The 22,513-nt window shown below is 49.7% G+C and overlaps 1 protein-coding gene across 4 annotated transcripts in view; it reads right to left on the bottom strand.

Annotated features, from left to right (window-relative positions):
• Positions 1-940: 940 nt before the first annotated feature.
• The window catches only part of KCNIP3 (potassium voltage-gated channel interacting protein 3), an 82,897-nt gene continuing 61,324 nt past the window's right edge, over positions 941-22,513 (bottom strand). For all 4 annotated transcript variants that reach the window (XM_038385131.2, XM_038385132.2, XM_043503166.1 and 1 more), the window contains 7 exons: positions 11,703-11,827; positions 10,211-10,280; positions 9,344-9,414; positions 7,435-7,542; positions 5,517-5,621; positions 4,477-4,539; positions 941-3,593 (listed from right to left, as the gene is read on the bottom strand). In XM_038385131.2, coding sequence (XP_038241059.1) covers positions 3,546-3,593; positions 4,477-4,539; positions 5,517-5,621; positions 7,435-7,542; positions 9,344-9,414; positions 10,211-10,280; positions 11,703-11,827 — 590 coding nt within the window. In that variant the 3' untranslated portion in view covers positions 941-3,545. The remainder of the gene's footprint in view (positions 3,594-4,476; positions 4,540-5,516; positions 5,622-7,434; positions 7,543-9,343; positions 9,415-10,210; positions 10,281-11,702; positions 11,828-22,513) is intronic.

Here is a 22,513-nt window from a genome sequence, read left to right as displayed (position 1 = left end):
AGCAGCCGGGACGCTAACGCAGCCCCCCTGCGGGCTGTCACTCTTCCTCCCGCTCCGCCGCTGCGGGCCAGCCCCCTTGGGAGAGCGCGGGCCCCCCTGCTCCTCTCCCCAAACCACGTGACTCCAGAAGCTGGGGCATGCCCCAGTGGCCAGGGCCCACCGGGATCCCGCTACCCCTTCACGCCAGCTCTTTACTGCAGGGCTGGAGAGAGCGGCCCCCTCCATCCCCCTGCACCATGCTCCAGAAAAACCGCCTCCTCCCACCCCCAGCAGTCCTTGCTCCCTACCTGTCATCTGCCTCATCTCAGCCCCCTGCCCTGCCTGCCCCCCTGCTGTCAACCATCCCCCCCCTTCCAACACAATGGAAGGATCAGAAACCAGCAGCAGTGGAAGGCTTGTTCTGTTTGTTCACCACCTAGCACGTGTCCATGACTGGGGCACCTAGGAACCGTAATTATAATAATACATTAATAAACTAGGAGCATGGCGCTGGGTGCTGCAGGCGTGTGCCTAGCAAAGCAGGGAGGCACCGTGGGTCAGGACTGTCTCCTCAAGGGTGATCCTTTCTGTCACGTTACAGCGTCACTTCTTCCAAGCACAGCATCCCACGGGAAAACGGCTGAGCTTGTCCAAAGGCATGAATCAACCAGCGCTGCACAGGCTAAACTGCAGGCATCCCCCGCTCTGTGCATGGTGCTCAGCAGAGTTGTTCCACACCTCCAGGGTCTGCCATACTCACCCTCCATAACACGGCCCATCCCAAGTGGATATGTAAAGAGAGGCCCATGATAGAAAGCAAGACTGGAACTGTGTTCATGCTATCAGCTGTGTTTCATGGCACGGGAAGGAATTGGATACAGAACCATCTGGGATCTGCTGCCGGAGAAGGAAGCAAAATGGATGGGAGCCTTTTTTTTCTTTTTTTTTTAAGTTTATTTTATTAAAATATACAGTGACTGAATATCAAGTAGTTACAGAGAACAGGAACCGACGACTGTCTCCCCAGGTTGTGCTGTGAGGGTGGGTGTGAGATATGGGGCACTGGAGTAAAGGCTACTGCTAGTGAGACATGCGGCCATTCCTTATACTGTACATATGTCAGGAAGTATCGAGTGCAAACTCACAGCCTCCGGGAGAGGGCTTAGGGTAGAGGAGAGGGAGAGACGGCTGGAATTCACTTCTTGGCAGTGGGAGACAGAAAGAGACCGATCTGGGCCTTGGGCAGAGAGAGAGAGAGACGGCCTTTGGGCACTGAGAGAGGTTGAGAGGAAGATGAGGACTGAGTCTGGGTGGTTAAAAGTCTGGCTCCTGGTGCTAGTTCAGATCTGGGAAGTGGGGCTGGAGGACTTGGGGGTAGTGAGGGATAAAGGTGGATCTGGTTGTATCTGAGGGGGAAGGCCTGTGAGAAAGAGGCAGAGCCTGCACTAGCTTAAGCATCCGTGACAACTTCCACCAGGACACCTTCTCTTCCCCAGAGTGTTTGGTGGGCTCTTCCCCACTGCAGACCCAGGGACTATTTCTCAGGCTTGGTGCTCTTCTAACCAGACACTGTTCCATCTGCAGCGAGACGGGGTCATTCCATAACCAGACCCATTCAAGGTTACTGAAGGAACCGAAAGGGGAGTCTCTCTAGGGCACCTCATCTAGGGGATTTCTATTGGCATGGAAACAGATAGCCCCACGGCTCTGATTCTGACATGGCCAACTGGAAATCCCAGTGAGATGGAGCGTCCAGCTATTTAGAAAGTTCCTCATTAGAGACTGTACTAACTTATCCCTGACTTGGATCTTGAGGATGACACCCTCTTGATTGCAGAGCTACCACCCCACCTCCTCTTTTCCCTACCAAACCCGATGCCCGGTGACTTGTCTAGCCCTACATGTGCTACTTTCCAGCTGGCTTTTCCAACCCTCTGGCCTCTTTCAAAACTTGTTCGCCCAGTGGCAGATCTCATCTCAGTCCTGGAACTAGTTACTTGTTAAAAAATCTAAAACAAAACACAGTCCCTCAAACCAAACCTTGAAAACATCCCCCATGGATAGGTGATATTTCATGCCCTATTTGACTTATGACTTTCAACTGCAACCTGGAGCTTTGGGCATATTCGTAAGTCACCGCCCATCAGCTTCCAGTGTCACAGAAGAGACAAGGTGAGTGAGGTAATATCTTTTACTGGACCAACTTCTGTTGGTGGAGAGGACAAGTTTGAGCTACACAGGGCTCTTCCTCTGTCTCCATGTATCTCAAAAGCTTGCCCTCGCCACCAACAGAAGTGGACAAATAAAATAGGTTGTACCTCACCCACCTTGTCTCTCACACACCCGGGGACCAACGCAGTTACACAACACTGCCCATCCCACAGAATAACAGTTTTCCAGTGTAACCCTCAATTCCAGTCAACAGATATTTGCTCCAGGACTGATGGAGATGATGGACCGGTGGAAAACGATGGAAAATTTCAGCTCCAGAACGTAGCAGCGAGGGCCCGTCTCGTCCTCCAGTTTGGAAGGGCCAAGGTATTTGTGCTTGTATTTCTGCTTCAGGAAATTCAAATCCTGTTTCTTTGTTGCAGATCACCCCATTCCAGTCGTCTGAGTGAAGATACCTTGTTCTCCCCTACTGCTGCAGGTGGAGGGACATTCATTCTCACTGCGATTGGGGAGAGCTTCTTCCTTTGCTTCCCTTCTCTGGAGACGCTACCGAGGAAGTCTCATCGAAGGCTCTGTACATTCTCTAACATTCGTACACAATGTGGAACCTGCCTTTGAATGGACGCTCTTGTGCTTTTAGAACTGAAGTTCTGGAGATGATTCCCAACAGCCAGCAATGTCTTCTATTCAGATGTCCACAAACCGTCCTCTCTCAGCTGAGAGACATTCAGGCTCCAGGATCTTGGCCCAGGAGCTGCCTGCACCTGGAAAAGTGGGGAGCAGGTCCTCAGCTGGTAAAAACTGATGGAGTTCAGTTGAAGTCAAATTTCGCAATGGGGGTATGAAGTCCATGGATTTATGCCAAATTGTTCCAGCTGAGGATCTAGCTAGAGACCTATTTCTTCTTCAGTAAATGCTTCTCCCTCATTTTCCTGATGGAACCCAGTAACTGCCCCATTGTCAGGGTCTCACTTGGTGCTCGTGAGAAGAACTCCACCTCCCACATGCAAACATCTTTTCCATCCAGCTACCATGTGAGAAGTGCAGAGCTTAATCCACGAGGCTGGTCTCTTTCCCATGGGTGGTATTTGACGCTGTGCAGCATTCTCTTGCTATATCCTAGGGGAGAGCTAGCCAATCCCTCTGCTAGGTCAGACTAATCCATGAAACCCAATCTCTTTCTGTCTCCTCTTGCCCTTCAAGTGAGAATCTGGTCAGTGTCGGGAGCAAACATGATCATGTCCTCTCTTTTTTTTTTTTGGTTGTTTTAAATATAAAAAGAGTTTGTTTTTCTTCTCGTAAAGATGTGTGTGTGCTTAACGAGAGAGATAGACTGAGCATCCGTCTGCGTGCAGGCCAGGAGGCAGCCGCGCTGGGAGAGATGAGATCGCATTCTAGATCACATTCTCGAACAGCTGCATGGAGCTCATGATGTTCTCGTCCTGGAAAGGGAGGAGAGAGAAAGGCCAGGGCAACGGTTCAGAAACAACACAATCAAGGGAGATTTGTGGTTCAGTGAATGAGGAAGCGGCTTGGGAGACAGGAAATTTGAGAGCTAGTCTCAGCCCTGCTGTGACACCTTGGGCAAGTCACTGCCCTCTCCGTGCCTCAGCTTCCCTTCCCCAATCTTTGGCTCTGTATAGATTGTAAACCCTTTGGGGCAGGGACTAACGCACGTCAATGCCTACCAATGGGCAACTGGTTGGGTGTGGCCTCTTAATCTCTACTGTAATAATAACAATATATCTGACAGAGATGGCCTACTGGGTGAACTTGGGGAAGTCATGTCCTCACTCTATGCCAGTTTTCCCATTAGGGATAGTAGGAATGACCTGCTCTGGACAGTGCTTTGAGATCTGCCGATGAAATTAGCTAAGGATCGTTACTGAGACAATGTGCATCATCTAGCTCTGTTCATGTGCTACCTCCTGCAGGTGGGCATGCTCCAGGAGTTAAATCAACCTGCCCGTCTCCCTACGACAGCTCCATCCCCTCTTCGCTTATGCAGTAAGTGCCTCTGTGGCAGGAATCACTGTGTGGAATCCCACAGCCCACATTACACAAGAAGAGAGGAGCTGGATGGGATTGGGGGGGGAAGCTGCAGTCAAAAGGGATTAGAAATGGTGTGACTAGAATTTGGAGGGTCAGATGAATCAGTGTCCTGGCTGGAGAGTGCACCGGGCAAATCGGTAAGATGGACACTAGGAAAGAAAGATGGGTAAGATGGGTTCTGAATCCAATCCAAGGATGTGGTCAAGAGGAAGAGGAGGAGGGGTCTGCAGGACCCGGAGGACAATGAAGAATCCACAGCAGGGACCCGCTCACCTTTTGACAGGTCTCTAAAAACTCCTCAATTGTCACCACGCCGTCCCGATTTCTGTCCATTTTCTGAAACGGAAAAGCTACGCTCAGCAGGCGCGGGTGCGGTGGTCCCGGTGATTCTGGGCCTATGTGCAAGAACGCGCTCCCCCCCCCCCTCCACCCCGCAACCATGCTGCGCCCGGCTGTACCCTAAAGTCCACCTTCCTGCGATCCTGGCAGGCCTCTGCGCCTGGGGATGGACTCTCACTGCCTGCATTCTGCCCTGCGGCTGTGAGCCCCCGTCAGGGACGCTCCTCCCAAGCTGGGCTCCTTCCTGCAGGCCTAAGGCTTCCAGCACAGGCCTAAGGTCTGTAATGGAGCGGCCCCCCCGGGACCGGAGAGTGTCTGTGGCTTGTAACCCAATCTCAGTGAATCTGCTGCCAGGGTCTGCGGCAGAATTTCCAGCCAGGGCCCCCGCCCTCTGCCTCCTGCCCGCAGCCGTGTGGGAATCTACATCTGCCCGTGTCAGTGAAACTAGTCCCACGCCCACACCCTTTCCACCCCAGCATAATTCCACGCATAGGTGCCGACTCTGTGGGGGCTCCGGGGCTCGAGCACTCAGGGGAAAAAAGTAGGGGGTGTTCAGCACCCACCAGCCACACTGGCTCCGGCCGGGGGCTCTCCCCGGATCAGCTGTTCGGTGGGTGGGAGCTGCTGAGTGGAGCTGGGGGGTGGAGAGGAGGGGGCGAGGGAGGCCTCGGGGGAAAGCGTGGGGGGGGGGAAAGACAGAGCAAAGGTGGGGCCTTGTGGGACAGGGCGGAGCCTCAAGCGGCGTGGGGTGGAGCCCCCTCTGGGGCTTATACAAGTCAGCACCTGTGATTCCATTGACTTCCAAGACACCATTTCTGAGTTACACCTGGCTAAGCAAGATCAGACTCAGGCCCTCTGCACCTGGGCTTTTGGAGGAACCAGGGCCTTCTGCCTTCTGGCTAACTAGGAACCTATGGGTGTGTGGCCCAAGCACACTGCCCTGGTTAGCAAAAGGCATCTGCGAGCTGACTTACCTGGAAGAACCTCTCCACGTGCTCTACGGGGGCATCGTCCCTGAGGACCGGGTACGTGTAGCGGCCCATCATGTCATAAATGGACTTCATGATCGCCAGCATCTCCTGGCAGAGAAAGAGGGAGACGTGCTCAGCATGCGAAAGCAGCCCAAACAAAGCCCACCGCCGTGCTCCGGTCTCAGCCAGGTTCAGGTCGGCATCAGGGCCAATCGAAAATCATGAGGGCGAAACAATGGGTTTCCCGGCAGGCCCTATGAGCTGCATCCCCGCGGAGGGGTTAACTTCACTGAGTGAGGGAATGGGAGAAACCATCGCGCAGCGGGAGCCCGGGGATTTTAGGAGTATCCCAGCCACAATACCAGATGTCCCCATTGCCCACCTCCAGGCAAATAGCAGCAATACAGTCTAGTGGATGGAGCATTGGACTCAGGAGACCTGGGTTTAATTCCCAGCTCTGCCACTGGCCTGCTGGGTGACCTTGGGCAAATCACATCGCTGCTCTGTGCCTCAGTTTCCCCATCTGTAAAATGGGGAGAACATTACTGACCTCCTTTGTAAGAGGCTTTGAGATCGACTGAGGAAAAGTGCTAGTTAACAGTCACCTATTCTCTTGTGCCATGACCTTGTCGAGCTAAGCAGGGTCGGTCTGGGTTTTAGACGAGAGACCTCCACGGAGCACCATGGGGCTGCAGGAAATGATTCTGAGGATTGAGGAGGGGGTACGTGCATTCAGGGTCCCACGGCAGTGTTAGGGATACAGCAGGTGGGGTCCACCATGCGGGAAGGGTGCTGTGGAGGTCTGTGCTGTTGGCAGTGCATCAAGACACAGAACCCATGTCCTGACCACTTGTGGTCATTAGTAATCCTAGGTCACTACTTCCTAAAGCTGGAGTATTCAACTGAGGATGGCTCCTTCACTGAACTAACCCCCGAGGTCTCCTGGCAGGCAGCGCTGCGTCCTGCTGAAGCCTCTGGAGATGCAGCCAGTTGAGTCTTTGCCACCTAAGTCTCGTACAAACCTGAAGTGGGGGGAGCTGTGTCTAGATGAGGGACTGTCTCCTGCTTTGTTGTGCTGTGTGGTGTCATAGGGATTATTGCCTCAAGCCTATCCTCACATATGGGAGCTGAATGCATGTCCAAGGGGCAGAATTTTGGCAGTGATCTTTCAGTGTCACGAACGTGGCCCCTAATAAGATCATAGCCGGGGCCAAATACTTCCATAAACTGGCTCAGTGCATGATGTGAACCTCGCATTGGTAAATAAACCACAAGGGAGTGGAGCATCGACACAGACCATGCTAGGGCAGGCAGTAGGCTCCAGATGCCTCGACCAGCAGCACCAAAGCAAACCAGTGCTCCTCGCTAGTGTGGGGAAGCTAGGCCAGCAGGGTGTGGAGGAAGTGGCTTCCAGAGGCTCACAGCTGGAATAGCCAGCACGGGAACCTACAGAATTCTGCTGACTCGGCAAACTTGTTGCACAGGACCATGTCGTGGACCCAGTGACGTCAACGTGAGTTTAGTCACTGATTTCAGTGGGGCAAGGACGTGAGAAGCATTGCAGGTTTAATGAGTAAACCAGGTCCATGTCAGGTAGCCATACGGTGCACCACCAAAGAAAGCTACATTTGCTCATTGTTCTCTCCCAGCCTCAGACATATGGTCACGGCCTGGCCTGGTGATTTCAGCTGTTATTCTAGCCCTATGGGTTTCAGGAGGGCTCACACGCTGATCTGGGGAAGGGGGGCAAAGTTGGGGTTTTATGGGCACTTGGAAAGAGGCTGTCGCCTTGTCAAAGCTATGGAGGTGGATCTGAGGTCTCATGCTTGGCAAAACTCAACCAGCCACTACCGCCAGCTGGTCTCCTTCCAAACCTCATGCATACCCGCAGCCACATTCCCCTCAGCCCAGCTGCAGGTACCTCCTTGGTGATGTAGCCGTCCTTGTTAATATCATAGAGGTTAAAAGCCCAGTTTAACTTTTCGTGCACGGTCCCACGGAGCAAGATGGAGAGGCCGACGACAAAATCCTGGAACAGAGAACGAAGCAGAGACTTAGCAGGACAGGCAAATAACCCAGCACATGGACAACTGCAAACATATAGCAAGCAATCCCCACCACCACCCTCCAACCAACGCCCCAAGAAAAACAACAGTTTTGCAGCTGGTGCCTGGGACTTGCTCTTTAAAAGGGGGTGGCTCATGACCTTTCAAAGGGTGAAGCGGAAATGTTATCGACCATGAAACTCTCCTGGTATTTCTCCTATCGATCCTGTTTCTGTTCTCTGCCGGGTCTATTTTTAGTCACCTCGCTATCCACCTGAGCCCGAGTGCCCCTCGCTGACAATAATAATACAAAAAACCCTTCTTTGGTTTCTTACTGCTCAACGCACCTGGCACAGAGCACAAATAACCAAATGAAAATCATTAACTGCCCCCTCCCAATTTAGAAATGAAATAAAAGGCATTTTGGTGGCTGGTTGGCTGAGAGATTTGTGTTACATCCATTTACTAAATAAAAGAATGATATTATATATACACACACATACTCATATGAGTGTGATCTTATATTTATATATTGTCTTTATTTAAAACAATGCCACAGTTCTTTGGAAATGTTACTAACTGTTTGGACAATATATATACATTGTGCGTATGTATGTATGAACCAAATAAGAAAAATCAGCCCAAGGCTTTTTGATCTTATGATCTGCTAATTTTGAATGGCTAACAAAATGGGGCCTAATCTGGTTATATAGTCTTTATGCCCCACAATAAAAATCCCGTCTGATGTATTACCCTGAAGCATGTTTAGTGCACTCTGCTCTCAGATAGATGGCTGAACTGGCAGGCTATATCTCAAGCTAAGCAGACATGGCCCGAAAACAGTACAGTAGAACCTCAGAGTTACGAACACCAGAGTTACGAACTGACCCGTCAACCACACACCTCACTGGGAACCAGAAGTACGCAACCAGGCAGTAGCAGAGACCAAAAACCCCAGTAAATACAGTACAGTTCTGTGTTAAATGTAAACTAGGAAAATAATAAAGAGAGAGCAGCATTTTTCTTTTGCACAGTGAAGTTTCACAGCTGTATTCAGTCAATGTTCGGCTGTAAACTTTTGAAAGAACGTTTTGTGCAGCGTTACGAACATTTCCGAGCTCTGAACAAGCTCCATTCTCCAGGTGTTTGTAACTCTGAGGTTCTACTGTACTTGAATGGGAGATCGAGGGTGGCAGGACAGGTGCTGGTGACTCAGTAGGGGCTTGTGTTCCTGAACCAACGCCTCCATAGTGCTACGGGACACAGCACTTCCAGTGGCGGGGCCCTCTCTGGACAAGATGTAACGCTGAGGCCCTGACTGCTTGTGATCATTAAAGGTGTACTTCATATATGGGCACTTTTCATATATGTATGAGTCACTCCACTCAGCACTGAAATGCAGCCACCTCTGGGGTTGAACGCAGCTGCTGTTTCACAGTTTGCAGCAGCCACCACACAACGCTTTAGGACAGGGAGCCAAGAATGAGTGGGCCTGATTTTTCTCTCACTTGGGCCATTTTTAACCCCCATTCCCTCCGATTTGAACCGTCACTTCGAGCTGGCAGTCTCCGATTACAAACTCTCCAAGGCAGGGATCTGTGTTAGTGCAGCACCTAACACCCGGATCAGACCCTGTGGACACTACTGCAATACAAATAATAACCAACCACAACGGGGAACCTTTTCCAAACTTTAAATACCTTTGAGGATGTGGGCTGATTCATTAGGTTCCTAAATACTGTTTAAAAACACCTGGCCCTTTGAAATGGGGAGCTGGGATCTTACCTCGAAGCAGATGGCTCCGTTCCGGTCCACATCAAAGGCATTGAACAGGAAGTGGGCGTACATGCTGGCATCTGGGAGAGGAGAAACAAGAGAGACCCAGTGAAAGCATTGGCACTTTCCTCCCCATCCCCACCATTATCGATGGGATTTATCTGAGCACCTCACACTCTTTAAACACATTTACCCTCACGCCCCTGTGAGGCCAGTTCTCCCCATTGCACAGAGGGGAAACCGAGGCACAGACAGGCCCAAGGTCACACAAGAAGTCTGTGGCAGAGCAAGGAATTGCACCCAATTCTCTGACGGGCCCTAACCATTGGACCGTCCTGCATCTTAGCTGCCACCCGTATGGAAACCCCAGAGGATAAGAGTAATATCACAGCACAGTGAGGGTGACTGGGGAGCTCGCGTCCTCCAATCCCAGCGCAAACTGAGGCAGGTTTCTAGGATAATTATTTAGCTAGCAACAGGAAATGACATGTAAAGCTACAGTTATTCGGGGCGGGGATCAGCTCTGCATTTTCCAAGGGTACTGCGCCTAGTACGATGGGCTTCTAGATACTGCAAAACACCAGTGACTTTATCACCCCCTGGCTGCTTTATCCCCTGCTCAGGCCAGGCGTGGGGCTAGGCGCAGGCTCAGCTGGCTCCTGCTGCGGATATTTGCCAGCAAAGGAGCCTGGGGCCCAGCCTCAGCGGAAGGACTCGGGAACTTTGCAGATGAGAGTCTTCTCCTTGCAATGGGACATCAGCAACTACAGGCCTGAGATAAAGGCTCTGGGCTCCTGGTGCCTCGCTAGATAATTTAACCCTTTCCCTGCTCGGGGAAGGTCTCGGGGGGACGGGGAGGACTGGTGCCAAACTCACCTCCCTGAGGGAAGAACTGAGCATAGATCAGCTTGAAGGTGTCTTCGTCTACCAGGCCGCTGGGGCATTCCTACGGAGGGAAGTCATCGCCAGGAGGTTAGCCCCCAATTGGTCTGACCATCACCCTCCCCACAGATCACGCACCGAGATGTAGCCGGACCGGCTGGGAACACGACTCTCCTCTCGCCCCATGGCTCTGCCATGCAACAAGCATCTGCCCTGCAATGCACCCAGGACATCCGTCCTCCTAGGGCATAAGAACATAAGAAAGGCCCTACTGGGTCAGACCAAAGGTCCGTCTAGCCCAGTATCCTGTCTTCCAACAGTGGCCAGTGCCAGGTGCCCCAGAGGGAATGAACAGAACAGGTAACATTAAATGATCCATCCCCATCATCCATTCCCAGCTTCTGGCAAACAGAGGCTAGGGACACCATCCCTGCCCATCCTGGCTAATAGCCATTGATGGACCTACCCTCCATTAACTTATCTAGGTTTTTTTTAAACCCTGTTATGGTCTTGGCCTTCACAACATCCTCTGGCAGGGAGTTCCACAGGTGCGTTGTGTGAAGAAATACTTCCTTTTATTTTTCTCTGCTCTTACACTCCCTCCTTGAACCCTGACCCCCATGCACCTTGATATTCCTGGCCCCCTCTCATGCCAGTGCACCGCCTCTCCCCGGCGATACGCCCACCCCTCCCCGTGGTGACAGATGTCTTGGCGCATTGCTTAACGCACGGCTGGAGGGCGCTCAGGAACGACGGTGATGAGCGCGGTAGAAAAACCTACCTAGAAGGAATAGAGCCCCCAGCCAAGCACACTCCTGCCTGGGGGCTCGGGTCTGTAATACATCCTCCTCCCTCCCCGCCATCCACTCTGCTCTCAGCCTGCGTCCCCCAGCCTACGCCGCAGACGAGGTGTGATGGCAACGTGGGCAGATGCTCCCATGGTAGCTTTGATCGAGCGGCGTAACTATAGCAGCGAAGCCACAGCAGGACAGGGGGTGGCTGCCCAAGGACACGGGCAGGGTGAGCCCGCGTAGCTGCCTGTACTTTTGCTACTCAATCTAAGCTAGCGGTAGGAGATCTACCTGGGCTGTAATCACGCCCCAAAGCAGGGTCAACGTACCCCGAGTGTTCGCACTTCGCACTAGGAATGCCCTTCACCCAGTGTCCCGCTCCTCAGCTCAGTGAGCAGGGGATGAACAAGGCGCAGGCCAAAATCACCCCATCTCCTATCAGATCCATTAACATCTCACCCTCCAAGTTTCAGTAGAACTTAAATGGTGCCTCAGCCTTGTGCACGCACTCGGCATGGGGATGAATTTCACCCATGGCCCCCTGAGCCCCCAAGGCTGCATCTCAGCCAGCTCCCACCTCTCCAGGGTTCGGTTTCCAGTCTCATACGGGCAGCAGATGGAGCCCAACAGAGGCCACAAGGCACAGCTGTTCTCGGGGATCATTGGGCTTGGGGAAGGACCCAACAGACACTCACATTCTTGAAGCCCCTGTACAGCGACTGCAGCTCCTTCTTGGTGAATTTGGTCAGCTCTTGCAGCTGGTCTAGCCCCTCTGGCTGGTGCCGGACGGATGAAAGTTCAAGGTCGCTGTCACTGGTGTCTGGAATGACACAAGAAAAACTCTGTGAGCAAGCAGGAAGGGAGACACAAACTCCCAAAGTCCAACCCCAGCACAGTGGGGAATAAGGAATATTGTGGTGCTAGAGAGGGTTATTGGTTGCCAGCAATCAGGTGTTTGATCTAAGTATTATTTATTAATTATTATTATGATAATGATTAGATCTATGGGCAATCACAGACCTCGCTGAAGCTGCATGCTATCAATCTTTCATTCAGGCTAAATGAGGGAGCAATTAAATACCCATTTGTTTAGTCATAGCTGAAGCTATGGAAGTCACTGCCCAAGGCACTGGGCTGCATTGGAAGGCTTGAGCAAGAACTAACTCGGGGAGAATAAGTGGGGTTTCCCTGGGGACTGATTGCAAACCCAGCAGCTGGGACATTGATTTGATTGCAGATCTGTGTGTGTATGAATGTAAGGAACCAGAGGAAGCCAGCAGAAAGCAAGAGATGCACTGGCAGTGAGGCCCTGGGACGAAGTCAAGCGAGAGAGAGCTTCTTCTGGGCAGAGTGCTGGCTGGAGCGGCAGGCTTGGAAACTGTGAGCAAGGAAACTGCCTGCTGTTGTTTGCTTCTACTGCATTCAGGGAAATAGGACTTTGTGCATATTCTTTGAAATAAACAGGTTTGCGCCAAAGAAATGCCTGACTCCCGTCACCAGTTTCTCTTCCTAATGAAACAGCCTTGCAAAGCCCCAGATACTGACTCATCACTCAGGCCAAAGGACAACAACACACAGATCCACTGTGCATGGGAGTCGTAGACCCTCCAGTCCAGGGGAGCAGGGGGCTCCAGAGAAGCACCCCGTAGGTGAGGGGTACACATCCAGTTTGGTTTGAATAGGGCTGCTAGCCAGTCTTAACAGCCCAGGAAGAATTCAACACCATGACAAAGCCTCCTGCAGTCCCTTCCTTCAGGGCACCATTTATTAATTCAAATAGAAAAATTACAAAGCAAAACAAAGCTATTCCCCTGATCAACACAGGCTGCAGGGACCTCTTGGCACCTCTCTCTGCTCCAGGGCCAGTCACAGGTGCCACCCTCCCTCCTGCAGCTTCTGCTCTCACCTGAGCCCTTTACAGCTGGGACTGATAATTGAACAGGTCTAGTTGGTCCCAGGCCCCTGGTCCTTAAAGGAGAAGACCATCCTCAAAAAATCCATGCCCCTGAACCCTGTAGTGACACTGACCTAACCCCTAGTGCAGATGGAAGAATGCTTCATAAACCTAGCTACCATTGCTCGGGAAGATGTTTTTTCTGCAGTGATGGGGAAAACCCTTTCTATCGCCGCAGGATGCGTCTATACTAGGGGGGTGACGCCGGCTTAGCCACGCACCGTAGTAGTGGAAACAAGCCTGGAGGGAGACAGGGAAGCAGGCACAGCCTGAGGGCACCGTAAAATGTGGCCCTGAGATAAAGCTTTTTGGGCACAGAGTGTTGGCTGGAAAGGCAGGCTGGGGACATGAACAACTCACAGGGCCCCGAAATCAGACAAGGCATTTGGGTAACATTATGTTCAAGGCACAGCTGCGACCGATCCTAAATGCTCTGCAGGGCTCATATTCCCTGATGCCTTTCACCTCCCGGTTAAACTTAACAGGATGAAAGATTAGTTCAGTCCTTCGCACAGAACTATCCTGGCCCCAGTTCCATATCCCAGGGACAAGAACCATGTAATTTCTAGCACACACAGGACCTGCCAGACTGGATCAGAACCAAGGATTGGGCCTAGTACCCAGTCTCTGACAGAGGCCAGCACCAGCTGCTTCAGAGGAAGGTGCAAGAACCGCAGCAAAAGACAGTGATGGGACAACTTTCCCCAAAGGAAAGTCACTTCCAGACCCCCCAGTAAGTTGTTATGGGTTGGATTAAACTTCATTGAAACTGGAAGGAGCATAACTGCCATGCTTCACTTACAATAGTTGCAAGACATCATTAAGGCCCAGATGTAGGTACTTAGGCAGCTAACTCTGATTTCCTTTGAGGATCTGGGCCAGAACTTCTTTGTGGAACCAGGTGGCTGAAACAATAGCAGCCTGCACCCAAAACATAGGCACATGGGAGGATGCTCAGGACCTTGAACTACATGGGTGAAGGGGCCTTGCTGGGTATTGTTTTGAGCAGAGGGGTGTGTGTTTGTGAGACAGAGTGACAAGGAGAAAACAGACCACAAAGACGGAGCAGAGAGCTAAGGACAAAGCCTGGAGAAGCACTGGGAACGTGGCTCTAGAGAGCGAGCTTTTGGGCAGAGTGCTGGGTGAAAGAGGCTTGGAACTGTGCGCAAGGAAACTATCTCCAGTTTCATTCCTGCTCTGCTCAGGGGAACAGAACTTTGTACATTCTTTGTAAATAATCAGGACTGAAAGGATTTGACTGTGACATTGTGCTCCATAATGTTTATGGAAATATGCTTATAAGTGTGAATATAATGTAACTAGGATATGCTTTATGCAAAGGGTCTCTTGTAAGGTATAATTACAATGCTTATAATCTACAGAGTGTGTTCATGCTATTTGTATGCATGTATCATTCTTGTATCTGAAGCTAGAAATATGAAGTATAACTCTGAGGTCCTACTATAATTATGCAAAGTGTGGGCCATTAATGGTGGCTTAGAATCATGATAGCTCCCATTGACTAGGACAATTGGTTGTAAATGGTTTATTTACCTGCAAGCTTTCCTGTGTGTGTGTGGGCCAACCTATGGGTAATGAAGAATGAGGTCTTACAGTGACATGTGACCATGTCACATGATACTGGAATCCATCTTAAATATGGTACTTTTCCACTTAGAAGGAGGGGTGGAGAGCCAGAGAGACAAAAGATTCCTGCCTTGTGCCAAAGCTATAAAAGGGGGTGGAGCAGGACAAGGGGGGTTCCAGTCATGAGAACACCCCTGCGCTTCACCTAAGATGTCTGCTGGAACTAACAAGGACTGTACCAGGGAAAAGGATTGGGCCCAGACTAGGAAGGAGTCTAGTCTGTGAAAGAAGCTTATTGGAACATCTCTGAGAGTGAGATTTTACCTGTAATCAGTTTCTTAAGGTGTTAGGCTTAGACTTGCGTGTTTTGTTTTATTTTGCCTGATAACTTACTTTGTTCTGTCTGTTATTACTTGAAACCACTTAAATCCTATTTTTTATACTTAATAAAATCACTTTTGTTTATTAATTAACTCAGAGTAAGTGATTAATACCTGGGGGAGCAAACAGCTGTGTGTATCTCTCTATCAGTGTTAGAGAGGGTGGACAATTTATGAGTTTACCCTCTATAAACTTTATATTGAGTAAAACAGATTTATTTAGGGTTTGGATCCCATTAGGAACTGGGTGTCTGGGTGCTGGAGATATGTGACCTACTGAGCAGTTTTTGGTTAAAGTCTGCAGCTTTGGGGGCGTGGATCAGACCTGGGTCTGGGTTGCAGCAGGCTGGCGTGTCTGGCTCAACAAGGCAGGGTTCTGGAGTCCGAAGCTGGCAGGGAAAAAGGGCTCAGAGGTAAATTTAGCATGTCAGGTGACAGTCCCAAGGGGGGGGGTTCTGTGACCAAACCCATCACATTTACATCCTTTCCAAAACTCTTGTTTGGAGGCCTATCCTGCCCATAAAAGAGCACTGGGCTTGGTGACTTATGGAAGGGTTACAGCATGTTTGGAAAACAGAAAGCACAGAAATCTAGAAGAATGAAATTTCATAATTTCTGGAAAAGAATGGGGTGGGGGAGTTTGCAGCAAAAAACCCAAAACCACAGAATAATTTGCCAAATTGCCACATGCTTGCTCAACATAAAAGAACCCTCAGAACTCCTTAAAGTCTTTTGCAGAAGCAACCTGGTTCAAAGACATTGAGGAAGCTATAGGGCTAGCATACAGACATCTTAAAGTCTGCCGCTGAACTAGCTGGGTTGAAGGACTTTAAGAAGCCTGCCAGGGCAGTTTGCTGACCTCTTAGTCTGGAGCTGAACTGGCTGGGCTGGATGACATTAAGAAGGCTGGAGAAACTTTGATGCAGTTCTGTCAAGCAGACCATTGTATGCTAATGAACATAGCTATCATATAGAATATAATATAATTTACTTACTTGGTGGAGAATAAGTACTCCCACCAGCACCTGTGGCTTTTCCTCTATAGCTTTATTTTCAAAAACTAAGGAAATTCCAGACAAATAACCTTTTTCAGATGAAGTTATGATTACAAATTGCTATCATTTTCTGAATGGAAAAACAAGACTTTTCTCAAACATTTGAAAGCTGGGAAATTCTAAGTTAACATTAATCTTCAATAAACAAGATGCATGAGAGTCTGGAAATGCACAGTTATGGTTTCATAAGTGTAACTGACATTGTATCAATCCCCATTCTATCCAGCAACTCCACCAGCTCCTCACAACCCCCTTCCGTCATTTCTAACCACCAACCCCCAGCTTCGTTACTCTAAATACAGATCTGCACCATGCCTGGAGCTCAGCACAAAGGTGCTCCTGACCCAACCATAAACGCTGCTCTTCTTCAGCCACCAACATGTTGAAAATGAGAAACAATGATGCCTTCTTTCTCATTTTTCATATACATTCCAGAACAATGTGATCTATCTATCCATTCATCCATCCATCCCCATACACACCCCTCTATCCATTCATTCTGAGACACATCTATCCATCCATCTCTCCACCCACCCCGATACACACCCTTCTATCTCTCTCCATCCACCCTCATACACACCCATCTATCCATTCATCCATCCCCATACACACCTATCTATCCATTCATCCTCAGACACATCTATCCTTCCATCTCACCATCCATTCCCATACACACCTCTCTATCCATCCATCTCGCCATCCATCCCCTACACACGCCTCTATCTCTCTCCATCCATCCATCCATCCATCCATCCATCCATCCATCCATCCATCCATCCATCCATTTTATCCTGCCACTCATCACGTAGTATCTGAGCCCCTTCCATGTAAAATCAGAAGCAATAGCTTGGTCCCTAGCAGAGTACACATAGTCTCTGGCATTTCTCCTTTTTTGGGGGGGGATGGTCTGTGTTTGGGGTAGGGAGTTTGCTTTTGATTTTTTACATTTTTTGTTTTCTGCTGCTGAGGTTGATTTGTTCTCACGTTGGGTGGGTGGGTCTATCTCAGTCCATCCTCCCGATGGGATAGTGGCTGTAACACCTTGTACTAGCTCCCTTCTTCATCAGCTGCTAAGGGTTGAGGATTCTGCACCATAAGAGACTTGCCCATGTCCCAAGGCTGAGAACAGCTGGCAGAGCAAGAGGTAGACTCAAGGATTATGATACCACCAGGGCTGCAGTTGGGCATGACCCAAAACCCATTGAGGTGAATGGAAAGATGCCCATTGACTTCTACGGGTTTTGGGTCAGGTGCTAAGTGAGGGATTCATTCCCCAATCAGAGATGTGGCCTGGTACCAGAGTGAACTTCCTCAGTGCAGACAGGGCACCAGACTCAGCAGCTCGATTTGCAAGAACTTTCCACTGGGATTCCAGCCAGCCTTTAATTCCATATCCCCTTTCTAAAAGGGGAGGGATCCCTCCCACATATGTAGCACAGCAGAGCATGGTACAGCCCTGTGAGCAGGGAGACTGGCTCATCAGAAACTAACAGAGGCTGGAGCCACGACTCCTTCGCAACCCCTAAAGCCAGAGCCTCAATTGTGTCAGCAGCAAACCTCTGTGAGGGGTTAAGGGCTCTTGGAAGTGCCTGCAGTTCACAAACATTAAAAAAAAAACCAGCCCTGAAGATCTGTGCAAACTTCATGAGGCTGTCTGCCTTCCGCCCAGCCCCGAAAGATGAAGTTAATTCAGCTTTGCCTGGGAACTGGACACACAGCAGGCAAATGCAGTTAACGATATCAGGCTCTACACTCCATCTAGATAACGATTCGGCTGACCACATCAATCATCTGCAGCAGCAGGTGAGAGAATGGGTACCACACAATAGACAGAGACATGGGGAAAGGGCAGGAAGGCAGGCACTGCTGGGTACATGGAGAAAATGACAGGAGGTGAGGATGATACAACCTGGATGTACTGGGTCAAATTTAGGCCTGCTGCAAAGCACCGCATTGAAGTCAATGGAGTCGTGGGTCCTTACAGCAGGGCTGAATCTAGCCTGTTGCTGAAAGGCTTTGGCCTGACCCATCAAACCGAGGTGAACTTCAGCCATGCAGCATAAGACACATGAACGTATAACCCCAGATTAATGGTCAGTACAAAACAGGGAGACATGGGAATAGATATATCTGCATAGCTGGAAGTACTGCACAGGAAAAGGACGCAGCGGTGGAGAGACAGACAAAAAGAACAGAACAGGAGGATGGAAATCATTGGAAACATGGGCCCAATTCCTCCCCTGGTGTAAATTAGCGTAGCTCCACTCGAGTCCGAGGATCTGGGCAGAAGGGAATGGGCCAATGGAGATCTCTGTGCGTGGCACATCCGACCCAGGTAACCAAAGATGGCTCAAACAATAGTCACAGAGATCAGGCCACAGAAATGAAGAGATACAGCTGGATTCAGACACTGCAGCCTAGATCTCAGGAGTGAACCCTGCTAGGTACCTGGACAAACCCAGCAGGGCTGGGCAATGCATTTCGACAGAGGTGCTGGAAGTACATTTGTACAACTCCCAGCACAATGGAGCCTGCAGTTGGGCATGACCCAAAACCCATTGAGGTGAATGGAAAGATGGGGTCTCTTGGAGCTACAGTCTTAACAAGGTTGCAAAATTTAGACTGAATTCCCAACAGCCTGAAGTCCAAGTGTCTTTGGAGCTGAAGTTTGAGCCGTTCTCTGAACACAAGACAGGAGAGCTGCTAGGAATGGACAGGCTGATACAGAGACAGATCCGATGCCCACTGAACACAAAATAAAGATGCAGAGGGAGTTAGATCATTCTGCTGTGTATTTTCCAGTGGGCCAGGAGAACAGTCAGGACTTCGAGGGCTGTGGATGAAAGCTACTAAGTTATTGTTAATTAGTATTAACACACCACAGGTGAAGGTGCATGGGCTCTGGACTGTCACAGTAACGCACAACAACTCCCGAGCGCTTTGCCTGAAAGGGCCAGATTTTCAGCTGGTATAAACTGGCAAACTTCCAGTGAGGTCAATGCCACTGTACGCCAGATGAGGAGCTCTCCCTAAATGTTCTGGTTAATCCGCCAGTCGCTTTCAGTGGTGCGTGCCAGAGCAGGGGGCAGGAACAAATCATGAGGTTAACAAGTCATTAGGTTAATAAGCACAAGCGGCTGCATCAGAGACAAGAATCTGCACAGATGCCTGCTCGGTTGCAAACTCAGGGAAAAGGTTCAAGTTCACCTCCTCGATCCGTATTCATTGCATCTCCTGAGGAGGGGTCAGCCGAGGCTGCATGTCAGCCCAGTTCTGCAAGCATTGCATGTTTGCAAGTGTGCATTAAACAAACAAAGGTTTCAGGGTGACTACTGGCCGAGATTTGCTTCTGCATGCAACTCAGGCCTGGGGTGCTACAGGAGAACCTTGGAAATCAGCTTGGGGAACCCTGGAGATGATGCTGTCCCAAGCGACTCATCTCCTGAGATGCCAGACCTCATGTTAATTGCACAGTACACTAAATAATTTGGAGTCAGTCCTACTGAGTGAAATCCACCGTGTGAATCCTATTTCAAGGGCTGCTACGTTGATTTACACCAGTGGAGGAATAAGCCCCTAAGCCCAGAATGTCCTTTGCAGCTAAGAGTGATTAGAATCAAGTGACATTTTTTGGCTGAAGCTTTTTGTGTGTGGCAAAAATGCAGATTCAGAGACACTGAAACATTTCATGAATATGTGTCAGTTACGCCAAATTGTTTTATTCAAAACCTCTCCCCACCTAGGGTGACCAGATAGCAACTGTGAAAAAATGGGACAGGGATAATAGGCGCCTATACAAGAAAAAGTCCCCCAAAATGGGACTGTCTCTTTAAAAATGGGACATCTGGTCACCCTATCCCCACTCCCAAAAATCTGACAAAAATCAAAATGTTTCATTCCAACATTTTCGAAATGAAATATTTCTGTTTTCGCTTCCAAGTTTCCTTTTGTTTTATTCACAAAGCCACTCCAAATCCCTGTCAAACGGTCGCAATCAAAATAAAATGTTGAAATTTTGCCAAAACAAAACGTGTCACTTCACTTGAAATAAAAATTTTTCTGACTTTTCGAGGTGCCAAAAATTTAGAAAAAAAAGGTTTCCAGTTGAACCCCAAACGATTGACTTTTTTCAATTTTTTTCCCCCAAACGGCCAGCGAACCAAAAGATCTGTTATTCACTCAGCTCTCATGACAACAACAAACCTCTAGTGCATAGGTCAGAAAAGTACCCGTATAAGAATGGCTCCTCCTTACTCAATCAACCTACTAGTTGGGCCAAACTCTGGAGTTATTAACACCAGGGTTCACAGTTATGAATGAGAGCGCAGGACACATCTGCTGACTGTAACGACAACAAACTAATCCTGTACTTCTTTTGATTCCCATTAGCCCTGAGGAGCTAAACCGGCTACAGGACAGTGCACCAGAACCTAAACTGTCTGATGCATCATCAACAGGATTGTTAATTTAATCCCATTTACAGGATCTTTATTGCCGGTGGTGATGCATGAGCCAGAAAGAACACCATGCTTCTCCCAGAGGGAGTCTGCACGGCCAGTCAGCAGAAGTGCTGAGTATCCACAATGGCAACTGAAGTCAATGAGAGCTGCGGCTATGCAGCCTCTATAGAGATCATGCCCCCTTCTTCTTACCTGAAACCTGAGGGTATTTCAATGGAGCTACGCTGATTTACACCAGCTAAGGATCTGGCCCCGTGCATTCAGTATGCTCCAAAATGATCGCCATAAAAACGGAGCATCCCAGCTACTCCCGGCAGGACAGACCCACAGCAGAATCACTCTGAATTACACTTTAATCAGTATTGACACAGAGGGTGGTTTTGCAGTTCATGCAGTGGACTGGGACTCAGGAGATCTGGAGTCAGTTTCTAGCTATACCACAGACTCTCCATGTGACCTTGGGCAAATCATTTAATTCCTCTGGGCCTTTTTCCCCTTCGGGAAAATGGGGATAACAGTCTATTCTTTCTCTCACCCTTTTTCTCGTCCATTTACGGCCTGATGCAAAGCTAGACTTCAACATGCTTTGGATGAAGCCTTTAGACTATAAAAACTGTATGGGGCAGGAACTGTCTCTTACTATGTGTCTGTGCAGCGCCTGGCACAATGGGCCCTGATCTTGGCTGGAACGTCTAGGCATTTATGTAAACCGAATAACCTATACATAATAATAGGCCCAGCCATTCCCTTTAAGTGCAGGCACAGATGAGGGGATTTTGATTCCTAATTACCTGATTCGTGGATGCAATCAGGTAGCTAAAAGGTCAAAATCCCATGAGTGGCATGCACAGTTAGCTCCGCCCACAATTGGCTGGTGCCGGGAAAGTTAGAGGCATCGTTAATTATGTGGCCTCTACAGAGCTAATTATTCTGTAGTCAGGCAAATGTCCCATGTAATAAAAACTCAGGGTTTGCCACAGTAGCCCACAGTTCAGTGCATTCCACATCACCCTTTGTGCCTGATCCACTCAGCATGTGACTCTAGAATGGGGTGTTATTCCTTTAGCACAAGGAGAAGCTCACATTTTTCAGCTCCAGAGGTCCTTAGTTCAATTCCCGGTGGTAGCTCAGATGATAGCTGTGTGATGGGGTAGGCTTACCCCATAAAGGCAATACTGCCTAATGGTCAGTCCACCCCACCATCTGGCTATTTAAGAGCTGAAAGGTCTGATTACAGACACAAGGATCTGGGAGATATTCAGACAGAGGAAGCGGTGCCGGGAGTAAGAAATGTCTGAGAGGAAATCTTGTTCCCATTTCTTTAAGGGCCCGGGGCCAGGAGCCTTGCAGAGAAAACAGGTCAAGGTTCCCCTCTCACCCAACCAATTGGTGACAAGTTGGGAGAATGGGACCAGTATAAATGCTGCTTCCCCCGTCATTGCAGCAGGAAGTTGTCACACCCTCGGAGCCTGGGCCCAAGTGATGGAGAAGCTGGCTACGGCCCACAGTGGGCGGAACTGCATCGCAGCTCAAGGAGGAAAGGGTTAATAATGGCTTGAATTACCCTGTTCCAGGAGGAGGGCTGGGGCTCCGGCCATAAGGAGAGACCCAGAGATGGAGAGACAACCCTGAGAGCATTGGGCAGGCAGCTTAGAGGGAAGGCATCAGACTCACCCTGAAAGCCAGAAGCACCTTTTGTTTCTTTGGGATGGTTTGTTATGGCCCCCTTTGCATGAGGTTTTTAATAAACCAGCCCCAAGGAGGGTCTTATCGAGTCAAGCACCAAGAGGATCTGAAGTGGAACTCTTATTGGCTTCCTGAGAAGGGAAACCGAGGCAGGAAGCACGTGCAGGCCCACTCTAATTCAGCAGGGGTGCTACAGGGCAAGCACACCCTACGACGCTAGCATTACCTCCACTGAACTTGAGCGCTAAGGGATGGAGCCCTACTGTCATGGCTGCCGAGTAACGGAGCCAGATGAACATTTCCAGGGAGCAATGCCACCACAGCCCATTCCTTGGACATCACTGGTGCTTCTCCTGTCTGCTGCTGCCCTATAGCTATATGGCT

This window comes from Dermochelys coriacea, chromosome 26, assembly GCF_009764565.3.
Source record: "Dermochelys coriacea isolate rDerCor1 chromosome 26, rDerCor1.pri.v4, whole genome shotgun sequence".
Lineage (NCBI taxonomy): Eukaryota > Metazoa > Chordata > Testudines > Dermochelyidae > Dermochelys > Dermochelys coriacea.
This window is presented reverse-complemented; position numbering and strand designations above follow the sequence as displayed.